This window comes from Myxocyprinus asiaticus, chromosome 3, assembly GCF_019703515.2.
Source record: "Myxocyprinus asiaticus isolate MX2 ecotype Aquarium Trade chromosome 3, UBuf_Myxa_2, whole genome shotgun sequence".
Classification (NCBI taxonomy): Eukaryota; Metazoa; Chordata; class Actinopteri; order Cypriniformes; family Catostomidae; genus Myxocyprinus; species Myxocyprinus asiaticus.
The window spans coordinates 4078759-4092498 of NC_059346.1; the positions used below are offsets into that span (position 1 = coordinate 4078759).

Genomic DNA, 13740 nt, shown 5'->3' on the forward strand with positions numbered 1-13740 from the left:
CTTTGAACATCCTATCTGCCAACAACCAAGAAAAACTGTGTCCAGGTGTACCTAGAAGAACTGGTGCTGTTTTAAAGACAAAGGTGGTCACACTGAATATTGATTTAGCTTTTTTATGTTTACTGGACTTTGTATGACATTAAGTGATAATGAAAACTATTTATGTCATTATTTTTGAAAATATCCTCACTATGCAACATTTTTCACAAGTGCCTAAAACTTTTGCACAGTACCGTATATTTGGCCTTTTTAAAATTGAGCTGTCTTAAATGATTCACTTTAAAGATTTATAAAACTACGGGGTGAAAATCTCCATTCAAAATGTTTATTGAAACACTTTTTGTCAGAAACACAATGTATTTATTTTATCAAAAACTAATATGACACAAATTATTCTACACTGATTAAACAATGTAGATTGACAATGTTAAAAATAAAACAATTCTAAACATACATTAGAATTGTTTATATTACATCAAATTGTAAAATATAAACAACCCAAATGAACTGAAGAATACAAAATCAAAATCAAAAAGTCAAACAATGCTTAAAGAATCAGTATACCCTGTTATTCAGAGCATGAATTATGAATTTACGAATTTAAATTCTACATTTTTTAAATAGCTAATATATAGTAAGAAAAGAATAACAAAAATGTTTTCACTATGTACAAATACAGTATGTACTAGTAGTTATATTAGTAATTATACTAGTAATTATACTAGTAGTAATTATGTCCAGTCACTTGAATGGCATTATCAGATTACCCCTAAATGATTGTTTTTGTTTGCATTCTGTCTGTTTCAATGTTAAGTAGGAGATAGTTTTATAAAATTATCTGATAAATGATTAAGAGAAAAATGCACAATAGAGCTTAAAAGTGAAAAAAAAAAAAAAAAAATTCAAGGAAAGTTCTGGGTTCAGTAGAAGTTAGGCTTAATCGACAACAATTGTTGATTACCAAAAAAACCCAAAAAATTCCTTTAAAAAAATAAAATAATAATAATTACAATGGAAGTCAATGGGGCCAATTTTTTGGAGGGTTTAAAGGTAGAAATGTGAAGCTTATAATTTGATAAAAGTAATTACATTAATTCTTCTGTTAAAACTTGTGTATTATTTGAGCTGTAAAGTTGTTTAAATCGTAATTTTTGCGGTGGACTACCAAATTACCGGGATTACAGGCTTTGCAGTGTTGTGTCGTCATGGCAATGAAGTTGTAAAATTGGAAATAACTTAATTCATAAAAGGTTAGTAAGTGATTTTATTACACTAAAATTATGTTAATATGCATATTGAATAATTCTTGTGGCTATACTTTTGAAACAGTGAGTATTTTAACGTTTACGGATTGGCCCCATTCACTTCCATTGTAAGTGCCTCACTGGAACCCAGATTTTTGCTTTTTTTTTTTTTTTTTTTTTTTTTTTTTTTTTTTAAAGGAGGGAAAATCTAAATACATTTTTGTGGTACTCAACATTATGCTTCAAATACTGTCGATTGAGCTTAACTTGTATTGAGCCCGGAATATTCCTTTAAGAGTTGCAAGAGTTTTAATCCATGAACCAAACCAACCAGCTACAATATGAATCACAACATTAAAACATTTGAAAATCTGAAAATTAGACCGCAATAAGGTGCAAGACTCTTGCTGCGTTCCATTCAACTCGGAGAGTCTGAATTTCAAACGTTCTATTTGGAAGAGTGTAACAGAATGTCACTTGTCTGTGTGCGTGTGGTGGCATCCAAGGAAATGAGCACAGTTAATTATAAACATGAACTTTTAAGCAAATAAAATGCATCAATAAGTCAAAGTTCCTACATTAAATGATAACAAAACTAGTTTAGCAAATGTTTGCAGAGACAGATGTGTAAATATCATAAATTATCTTCTCTGTTGATAATCGTACACCTGCTGTCCTCCGCAGTTTGGTTGCCAGTGTAATGGTAGCCAGCTGGTAGGTAGCTGTGCAGTGTATAAACCTCACTCCCCTAGCCTCAAAAGGTGCACTACCGATTTACATTAGGGGCTGTAGCCTTTAGCCTCCTCATTAGTGCATCCCACTCCCATGTCGGACACCCCAGTTCAAATCCCGCTCGGAGCGGGTCGAGCAGGACTGGTTACACCAGGAGACAACTTTGTTGACAGTCGAAAACCTGCATTGCCATTTTATTTCTTTATACGCCATCTCCCAAGAACTGGGCAATCAAATGGCTTTATAAACAGCAGTGTAAGATTACAAAGGAATATTCTACATCCGACTTTGGAGAGAAGGCAGCTTAGCAGCGGATTCACTGATCGGTGGATCTTGCTTCACAATTGTGGGTAGTGTAGTGATCACACTGACTTGGTGCTGCAAGGTGCTGTAAGTGATTTTTTTTTTTTTCATGAAAAGGTATGCAAAAAATGTTTTTACTACTCCCTGAAAGATATTAATGAAATAAGTATCCTGAGATATCTCACCTGTAGGGGCGGAGCTAGGGGGTGGCCCGTGGCCACCATGTACCGAAGCCTGGCCACCCCATTGGCCACCCCACTCGCAATCCCCCCCCCCCATCCGACGATACGATTTTATGCCATGTTGTTCAAAACAGTTGTCAGTTGAGGGTGCTATTCTCAAAGCTCATTTGGTATCTTTGGAGTGTAGGGTTGTGGAAAAAGGGGGTGTGGCTAATCCAACTGCTCATCTTGTGGAAATTCTAGAATGGTTAAAATCACTTACAGCGCCTTTAAGGCTACTCTTTGGAGATTTTGTATGGTATTTTTACTTCGGAACCCTCTTGAGCTGTACTGATGACTGTTTTCAAAATTCTAATATGACTGAATTCTGCAGCAGTATATTGCTAAATTGTGTTTATGTCTTAATTTGCTAGTCTTGGTAAAAACCAAGATGTCAATGTAATTTATGATGTACAGTATAACATTAATGCTCAGGTTAAATCATTAAAAGTAAAAAAAAAAAGAAAAAAAAAAGAAAAATCAGTTTCTCCACACTTTTTCATTGTTGGTGGCATGTAAGTTGAAAAGAAACTTATCCAAAGTAAATGTAAATGATCTGATACATTTTAAACATATTCAAAGATGTTCACACAGATAATCACCAAAACTGCTATATTTCCTCACATTAAACATGTTTATCGAGGTATCCCCATAAAGCTTTGTTACTGCTTGAAGTTTTAATTATAAAGTTTGTACCACTAATCCAGTTACATCGGTTTATTTTTGCAGTGATGTACTGAAGAATCATGCATGCTTCCTTTTTGTGACTAATCCGTGACTGTGGGTGAAACGGAAGCAGTTTTGAGACTATATTCCAATATCATGCTCTTCTATCTGTATTCTGGCTGCAGATGTCATTGGCTGATGTTGGTTTTCCTTTGGAATGTCTTTGTTGGAAGTTGAGTGACTTCAGACAGCAGGTCTGATCAGTTAGAGGTATCTGAGTGAACACTGTTTGCTCCTTCTATAGGAGACGTCACAGAAGACGGAGTAATAGCATCATGCCAGCCACTGTTACCCTAGAAAGAGAGAGAGACAGTCTAAGTCACATTTGAGAGGTAAAAAGTCAAATTGGTAACATTAGCTGTTATGGATTTTGAAAGACAGTTCAAACCGCAGTTGAATGTGGCCCAAATCAGACTTTTCCCCCTTTGGATGATGGTGTGAACAGCAAAAATCACAGTAAATCTGATATTTTCAATTCCAATCAAGGCCACTCTCATATGTGCAAATAAATTGGATACACATCTTATTTCTTGCAAGGTGACTTCAGTGTTGGCATTCATGTGATTTTTATTTTTATTTTTATTTACTTCCGAAAGTGTCCAAACAGGAGGAGTCACGTGACGCCATGCGAGGTTCAGACGTGTGAATGGCAAGCTCTGTGCACTTTGCTAGTTATAATACTTTTTATGTCATAAACCGGTGAGATTCGATACACTCTGACCCTTAACTGTTCTAGGAAGACAATATGTCAAAGAATTCGATCGATCGATCACTGCCATGGAGACGAAATTCACTGAGGTGGTTACAAGAGTGGGGTATGTTGAGAAATGGATCGATTATCTGGAGTCATTGGAGAGGGTTTTAGCTGCTAATCCGCTAGCGACCAAGGTGGATTTGGAGCGCGTCTGGGAGAAGTTGGAGGATTTGGAGAATCGTAACCAGCGGAATAATGTCCGAATTGTTGGAATTCCTGAGGACGAAGAAGGTTGGGATATGGTGAAATTCCTGGATGGGCTCTTTCGGAGTCTGCTTGACATAACAGGTCATAAGCTGGAAATCGAGCAAGCTCACAGGGTTCCGGCTCCGTTATCCGCTGAGGTAGACAGGCCCCGATCAATTCTGGCCACATTTCTGAGATTATCCAAGAAAGATCTCGTGTTACACGAGGCGAGGAGTAAAGGAAGGCTTTCTTGGAAGAACCACAGCATTTTCTTGTTCCCAGACTTTGCGAATTTGACAAAAGAAAAACGTGATCAATTCAAGGAATGCAAGAAACTCTTACATCAACGGAAGGTCGCTTTTGCACTGATGTTCCCGGCCAAATTGAGAACAGATGCTAAGGATGGCCAAAAAATATTTACATGTCCCCATCAAGCTATGTGCTTCATGAAGTCAATGGACTAAGTTATTTTGTGGTACTCACGTTGCAGCCAAGTGGTCCGACTCACTGAACATTCACTTGACCGTTCGAGGAAACTGAGCGCATTTTTGTTTCTTTTTGTGCTGGTTCTGCCTAGCAGCTGGAGTTTGTTATATTTGTATAGAAACACCAGACTTGAGCAATCTGACGGCAAAGTTGTCGCGGGGTCTCTCGTAGGCGTACATGGACTGTTTAAGTTTAGAGGGATGGACGGCAGTTGCCGCTGTCGTGCACGGGGTTAATGCACACATTTTTCTGTTTGTTTGGTTCGGGGGGAAGTTTGGGGTTTGATTGTTGCACTAATGTTGGAATGTGGTCTATATAATTTTATTTTTGACAAACAATCTATTTTTTCTATGTCAAAATGCCAAATGGATTGTCTCTCTCCAGATGGAATGGAATGTGAATGGGTTGGGGCACCCCATAAAAAGAAGGAAGGTTATTTCTCTTCTTAAACGTAAGAAATATGATATAGTGTTTCTTCAAGAAATGCATCTTTCCCCACAGGAAGCTGAAAAATTTGGGAAGATATGAGGTGGACATGTTTTCATCAGTCCATAACATTTATTCTAGAATAGATTTTTTTTTTTTATCTAAGTCCCTCATTTCATCTGTTGTTGATTGCTCAATTGGAAACATCTTAGTCTCAGGTCACGCCCTGGTGAGTTTAGAGGTGTTGTCACATACAAAGAAAAATAAATCATATAGTTGGCACTTTAATGTATCCCTTTTGCAAAATCCTGAATTCCAACAAATGTTAAAGGCTGAAATCAGTGTTTATATGGAGACCAACTGGTCCTCAGTATCTTCTGTGGGCGTGGCTTGGGAGGCACTTAAGGCTGTTCTTAGAGGTCGGATCACACAGTATGCCTCATTCACCAAAACATCCAAAGCACGAGAACTAGTGGAGTTGGAAGGGAATATTAAAAGTGCAGAGGCAGAGCTGAAGCGTCGAATGCCGTCTGATGGCCTCAGACAATTGACCCGATTGAAATATAGATATAATACTATTTTGTCACGGAAGGTGGAGTTTTGGCTATTCAGGGCGAGACAGTCATGCTTTGAGTCAGGGGACAAAGCAGGGAAGCTTTTGGCTAAATATATAAAGCTGAGAGAATCTTTTTCTACCATTCCCTCAGTGAAATCTGCTGGTGGTTAAATATTTACCTCGGCCATTGCTATTAATAATGCCTTTAAAGAATTCTATATTGATCTTTATAGTTCCACATCTTCGTCTACTGATGAAGATATTAGAAACTTTGTGGAGCCATTAGAACTCCTTAAACTGACAACTGAGCAAAATAAATTCTCTTATTCTGAGATAAACTTGGAGGAACTTTGTGAGGTAATTAAGGCCTTGCCTATAGGCAAGTCTCCGGAGCCAGACATCTTTGCCGCTGAATTTTTTAGATCTTATGCTACAGAACTGGCTCCACTTTTGTTAGAAGTTTATACGGAATCATTAAAGAATGGAAAGCTTCTGCCAACCATGACACAAGCCCAGATCAGTATGATTCTTAAAAAGGACAAAGATCTAAGTGAGTGTAAGAGTTACCATCCAATTTCCCTGATCCAGCTAGACGTAAAAATATTGTCAAATTTTGGCTAACCGATTAAGTTATGAGACCTTTTGTACATATAGATCAGGTGGGGTTTATTGGGGGCCGCAGCTCTTCTGATAACATTAGGCATTTCATCAATATCATGTGGTCAGTGGCGAATAATCAGACTCCAGTCGCTGCCATCTCACTTGACACCGAAAAGGCATTTGATATAGTAGAATGGGATTATTTTAAGATTTTGGAAATATACAGGTTAGGGAATACTTTTATTGGATGGATTAAGTTCTTTATAGACACCCAGTAGTGGCGGTACAAACAAATGGATTAATTTCAGATTATTTTACTCTGGATAGGGGCACCCGGCAGGGTTGCCCTCTTTCCCCCTTATTGTTCTGTCTTGCTCTGGAACCATTAGCAGCCATGATAAGAAAGGAAGATGATTTTCCAGGGGTGGTGGCAGGAGGTATGGTGCATAAGCTTTCGCTTTACGCAGATGATATTTTATTATTTGTCTCCGACCCCACTAGATCTATGCCTTGCCTCCAAAAAATTATTAATTCCTTTTCTAAGTTCTCAGGATACAGAGTCAATTGGTCTAAATCCGAAGCTTTGGCTCTGACAGCGTACTGCCCAGTAACAGCTTTACAGCCGGGCGCCTTCCAGTGGCACAAACTGGGCATTAAGTATTAGGGCATTTTATTCCCAGCAAATTTGTGTGATTTATTCAGAGTTAATTTTGACCCCTTAATAAAAAGCTTTTCAAGTGATGTGGGCAGGTGGGCTTCATTACATTTATCTATGATTGAGAAGGTTAATGTTATTAAAATGAATTGTTTTCCAAAATTCAACTACCTGCTATAGTCTCTCCCTGTTGATGTCCCCCTCTCTTATTTCAAGCAATTTGATAGCATAGCGAAGTCTTTCATTTGGAATGGTAAGCATCCCAGGTTACATTGAAATAAGTTACACAGGCCGACTGACAAAGGTGGGCTAGGCCTACCCACGATTTTGTTTTATTATTATGCATTCGGTCTCAGACATTTGGCTCATTGGTCACTTCCATCTGAGAGAGCCCCTCCCTGGTTTTGTATTGAACAGGAATTTCTTACCCCTATTTTGCCATTGCAAAGCCTTTCTATTAAACTAACCGGAGAAGTTAAGTTATACCCCGTTATCTCCCATTTGCACGCAGTATGGACAAAAGTGTCCAGAGTGTTTAATTCGGACATTTATTTAAATGTTGCCTCGAGCATATGGCTGAACCCAAAATTATGTATTAATAAGTCCCCTTTCTGCTGGTCAGAGTGGATTGTGAGGGAGGTTAATATGCTCTGTGACCTATATGAGAGTGGAGTGTTGAGATCTTTTGAAAGTATGGTTCAACATTTTAGGATTCCCAGATCTCAGTTCTTTAGGTATTTACAGCAGCGCCACCTGCTCTGTTCTATTTTTGGCATACACCCACCTAAAGTGGCAGATACTCTGGGAGTGGTGATTACTGCTTTTGGAAAAGGTCATGAGGCATCAGTGTATTACTCCCTGTTAATTTAGAGTCTGGGGGACGGAGCTTCTCTCGAGATTATGGGAGAAAGATTTAAACTTGGTATTGGAGAGGGAGTGTGAGCTGGGATTCTAAAAAACATCAAATCTACATCTAGAGATGCAAGGGTGCATCTGATGCAATTTAAGATTTAACATCAATTCCAATGGACCCCCTCTAGATTGTATAGGCTTGGTCTCAAAGACACACCCACCTGCTGGCAATGCCAATCAGAAGATGGGGACACAACCCATGTTTTTTGGTGGTGTGTTAAGATCCAAGAATTTTGGTTGAGGGTTCAGAGTTTTATGTGTGATGTATTGGGCACTCAAATTTCATTTTGCCCCAGACTCTGTATTTTAGGCAATGGGACAGTTATTAATATAGGGGATGGGTACATAAATAATTGGGTCCTGGCTGGTGTTATGATCGGAAGACAGGTCATCCTTAGGGGATGGAATTTGGCTGGAGCGCCCTCGTTTCGGGAGTGGTGCACAGAGCTGGGCAGGGTGGCGGCATTTGAGGGGATGATATTTAGAAGGCTGGGCAACATGGATTTATTTAATAAAAAATGGGGCAGTTATTTTGACTTTTTGGAGGGCTCTCGGGGGGAGACAGTAGAGGGAGATAGACAATGTTAAATGTTTATTGTTTGTTTATGTGTCATTATTAATTTATTTTAATTTTAATTTTAATTCAATTTAATTTTAAATTCATATAATTTGATTCTGTATTTTCTGTCATGTTTATTTAATCTGTGACTGGAATCAATAAAAAATTTTAATAACAAGAAAGTGTCAACACATTTTGTTTCAATATTGAACAATACAGCTATTGTTTTAAGGTCATTCCGAGTCAACTCAGACCACCTCCAGTCTAATCCATATGAAAAATATATTTTCAGCTTCCTAACATCATCCTTTTCCAAAGTATGTGGTTATGGAGAGTGTTTTTGAAAGTCTCCAAAACACCATTCTAGTGTCAAGTTATTTGTATAGTGCTTTTCACAAAACACTGTTCAAAGCAGCTTTACTGAAAATTATGCTGTGACAGATATTGAAGCTGTAATGTGTGGATGAGAGGTGTAAGTGTTACAAAATCAATGCGTTTTACAACGAAAATGAATTAGACCTCCGTAACCAGAAGTACCCGGCTCAGTTTTTATGGGTGAATCAAATACATAAATGAAGATAAAAGCCAAAAAATGAAATGCCATTTTGTCAAAATGACAATTTACCACTTTAATTTTGGAGCAAAATTACAGGTCAAAAAATTATCTTAGAAAGGTGGCAACATCATTATGTTATTTTTAAACAGAGATACAGTAAGTAGGTCTATTACTAAAATCAGTTGACTTAGGCACCCCTTGTTGCATTATATGCAAATGTCCAAAAATGGGAAAAAGCACTTTTTTGTGTTTTGAGAGCCTATAACTTCAGAAGTATAGATAAAATAAAATTAATATATTTATAAAAAATTATAAAGAATATTAATTATTTAGATTTTTGTTCTGAAAAAAACTTTCTTTTGGTATAAGGGTCAATGACATGATGCTAATTGTTTTTGTCCACGTCTAATAAATTATACAAAAATACGTTTACAAACGCAAATCACACAAAACAATTTCTTGAATACACCTCTTCTATGATGAACATGTTTTCAATTACTGAGTTTAAAGTCATTTTGATATTTTTTCTGGGGCTTAAAGTAAAAAACTGTCATGTGGTGCAACCGTCCAGAGGAAAAAAAAAATAAATCTCTGAGATTCTTGAAAAATAAATGTTGGCATGAGTAGTGCCACCAATTCAAAGTCATGTGGTGCAACCAACATGTAAGTAGCAATTTTGTTGTCATGCGACTAACAGAGAAGACCTCTTTAGACCTGCAAGAAGTTTTAAAAACAAATCATTATTTTGACTTATCATTAAATGTCAATATTTGTTCAGATCATTTGGTGTAACCATGAGAAAATGTCTTGATATTATTGACTTAAAACTTCATGATATTTGTAAAAAACAAAATTACCTTGAAACAAGTCTTTTAAAAACTTTTTTGAAATTAATTAAGTTGCGTACACTCTTATGTATTCAAGTAAACTATTTTAATACTTTTTACTTGATGGTTACACAACATGACATTTTTTGTCATTAAATAAAAAGTTTTTTGTAGAAAATGCTGTAAATGCTTTTCAAAAATGTGTAGAAACAACATGCACTTAAAGATTACATGTCTAAAAACTTGACACGTGTTTTAAATTAGATTTTTAAATATTTAAAATGTATCACCTCAGACAACCTTATTTATCTAAATTTTTATGGCCCTATTTGATTAAATCCCAGAGAAATGGGGCTATCAATGTGAAAAGTGGTACATTTGACCCATTTTTAGTGGTCAAAAAGCAAATGTTTGTTAAATTACATAAAGCTAGTTTTTTTTCTTGTCCAACAAAAAAATGTCTGAAGTACAAATTCTATTGAACTTAACTACATAAAAATAATGTCAAATCTCGAAAAATGCACTATTATTTATTTATTTGTATTATTTTTTTGGATTTTCTTCCCTTTTTCTCCCCAATCTGGAATGCCCAATTTCCAATGCGCTCTAAATCCTCATGGTGGCGTAGTGACTCGCCTCAATTCGGGTGGCAGAGCATGAATCTCAATTGCCTCCGCGTCTGAAACCGTCAATCACATCTTATCACGTGGCTTGTTGAGCATGTTACCGCGAAGACGTAGTGCGTGTGGAGGCTTCATGCCATTCTCCGCGGCATCCACGCAAAACTCACCACGCACCCCACCGAGAGCGAGAACCACATTATAGCGACCACGAGGAGGTTACCCCATGTGACTCAACCCTCCCTAGCAACCGGGCCAATTTGGTAGCTTAGGAGGCCTGGCTGGAGTCACTCAGCATGCCCTGGATTTGAACTTGTGGCTCCAGGTGTGGTAGTAAAATACACTATTATTAAGAATAAGTGTAGTTTTTGGATTTCAGAAATGTACATCTGCAAAGCTCTGGAATGCATCATTAGGGGTCCAAACACCAAAGATGCTGAAACTTCACTCTATTTGTACTTATTATTCTTTTTCTGCCTTAAAGGGGTCATGACATGTTCCTTGAGGTTCACTTGTAATATACAGCAAGTATAGTTGTTTTTTTTTGTTTGTTTGTTTTTTTTTTTGTTGCACAAAAAACAGTAATATATTTGTAAAAAATTATAGTTTTCCTCTCTCATTCTGACCCTCTGTCAAAAACGCTTGGTTTTGGTGCTACTTCTCCTTTAAGACTTGACAGTACACGCCCACTGTTCTGATTGGCTCTCTGCTCTTGAATGACCTACTCTCTCTTCTTGCCATCTCACTGCTGGGTGGGGCTACGGAAGTGATTAAAGGTAAAGTAGGCATCCATGTGTTGTTGTGAGATCTAGGAAAATGTTATTCCTCATGCCATGACCCCTTTAAAAGTGTCTGTATTATTTAATTAAATCAAATAATGATGCTGTCACCATTCTAGGGTTATTTTTTGACCTGTAGTTTTGCTCCAAACCATAAGCAAAAATTTTAATTTTGAGCCCTCTCTAAAAAATTATGGATTACTCAGTAAATATAGAGCCCAAATCTTTTTTGGCCCACTGTATGAATGACCAAACGATAATTAAATGACTATGACATCTTAACAGCCTCCTTGTGACATTGCTGTGGATGATTATTTTCCCCTGACAACAGTATTACAGAGTCCGAATGGCTTTTTTCCCCTGCTTTAGCTGCCTCAACAGATAAACAAACCTTTAAAGCCGTTACTCCCGATCGACTCCATTAAAAAGCTTGTTTTATCAAAGCTCATATAGGAAGACGCGATTCACATCTGTACAAAGCTGCAGGCAATTCCATTTTCATATTTTATTATCGTGATAAGAAAATGGACTGCAAATTCGCTCCGAGAAAAAGAGAGAGAGAGAGCGTGGTTCAGTAAGAAGACAGATTTATATTGTCAAGAGCGTTGCGTGTCATTTTGTTATTAGATGCATTTCGCAAAATGGAAATGGAACGCATTTGCTTCCCATCCTGGCAAATGGCCCTGTGTGTGCGTGTGAATATGAATATGAATCCATACATTCATCTTTGCCTTTTCACAGAAATGCCATCAACCCTCCCAGACTTAATCTCTGGCGTCGTCTTTGCGCGGTCTCGTGGAGTGACGGTTTGATCATACCGACATCTTCTGAATGAGTCCAGGATGCCCTTTAAACACCACATGAGAAAGTGTGCGTAGTGCATATTGCAAATGTGTGGCATATATTATTTGAATTCATGGGTGCTTTAACTTTAACATTAGAGCTTTTGGTACACACCTGGTTCCAATTGACAGTTCATTTGGTCGGTGTGAATGCGGTTTTCCGAATAACATAACATTTTTGGTCCCTTAAACTTACATTCAAGCTATGAGGGCTGTAAAGTGGGTTTCCTCGCAGACCATCGCTGTAACCCAACGGCTGGCCAATGGTGTGCCGTATGGAGTCGCCCTGCAAAGAGAGAGAGAGGACAGATAGACAAAGTTAGTGTAAAGCCTAATTTATACAACTGGATGAAGCCAGACTTTTTCTCCTGAACGAACTAAAGCACCCTAGGCAAACAAAGCCTGTGTTTATACTACACGTGGTGTCATTTTAAAATGAGTTTGTTGAGGACAATAAACAAAGAACAGCACGTCCAAACCACACCCATGATTAGTTTTAACCTATCATCAACTCTCTTCCACTAGCCGAGATCTCCTAGGACAACAATTTACTCTTACTCCTTATTTTCATAATTTTTAGGTGAACTCAAAGAAGCCTAAAGGTATAAATTACAGGGGCAAATTCTCTAAAGAGTTGCACCACTTTTGCACATGGTATTTCAGCACAAAAAAATGCGTCTTATTTACTTGACACCTGCAATCCAGTTTAAGCAGGTGCAATCAATGCTGAAATAGCGCTGCGTCTTCAGTATTTAAACAAAGTCACTGTCATTGTTTATATGTAAATTAGGCTCATTATAGTTTGTGCGTCATTCAAAAATATTACGCAATTTACATTTACACTGCACTATTAGCACCCAAGGAAAGCCGGTGGTAAAAGAGATGCCTGCAATTTTTCACACTCAAATGTAAAAGCTTCTCACATACTGTGCACTAATTGCAAAATATTGATCTCTTCTGTTCACTCCATCTCCCTGCAAAAAGTCTTATTTCATCCCACTAAATGGCAGCAAGGACTAGGAAAAATATTTTTCCTCTATCACCTTCCATAACCATATGCCGATCTGAGGTAGTGGTGGTGCTCTAATGCATCTCAGCCCTCACAGATGTGCTTGTCCATAGACATTCAGTCTAATTTTCAGTTGATGTACCACACTCATTGTTACATCGAATATCTTGGCCTCTGAGTGGACTAGAAGCTTAATTAGAGAAGGCTGCGCTGATATATAACATTTCATCAATAGTCGTTAACATATTTGTCTGATGATTTGTTTAGCATGCTTTTCCTGCTGGGAAGCATATATTGTTCTGGACATCTAAGATTTAACATTCAGCCAAGCAAGCTCACTGACAAGTAAAAATGGCTATTTTTTTTAATACAACTGCCTAAGATAAAAACAGATATAAAGTCTGTGGCTACTTGGGGCTTACAGCAGCAGTGATCGGCACATAAATGAGACATTTGTATTGGATGTCTTTCAGAAATCATATTTCATTTTGTGATTCTTTTGAAAATCTTTCAAACTGTAAAAAATAAAATAAACTCTACAGTTGCATTCCTGAGAATGAGAGCTTTCATTTGATATATGACTTGTCTAATTAAGTGCTATGTGAAAGAATTTTATATTCATATTATTTCTTCTGCTCATTTGCAACACAAATGTTTTCAGGCCTTATTTTGTTATTTTATGAACCATAAATGCAAAAGTGATGGTATTCTATGAAAAGTTCAGATTATAAGCTTTCAAATGGCCAC

General features: G+C 37.3%; 1 protein-coding gene across 2 annotated transcripts in view; it reads right to left on the reverse strand.

The window, feature by feature from the left end:
• Positions 1-569: 569 nt before the first annotated feature.
• The window catches only part of LOC127423457 (pre-B-cell leukemia transcription factor 3-like), a 75837-nt gene continuing 62666 nt past the window's right edge, over positions 570-13740 (reverse strand). For both annotated transcript variants that reach the window (XM_051667781.1, XM_051667773.1), the window contains 2 exons: positions 12181-12270; positions 570-3519 (listed from right to left, as the gene is read on the reverse strand). In XM_051667781.1, the coding sequence (XP_051523741.1) occupies positions 3427-3519; positions 12181-12270 (183 nt within the window). In that variant the 3' untranslated portion in view covers positions 570-3426. The remainder of the gene's footprint in view (positions 3520-12180; positions 12271-13740) is intronic.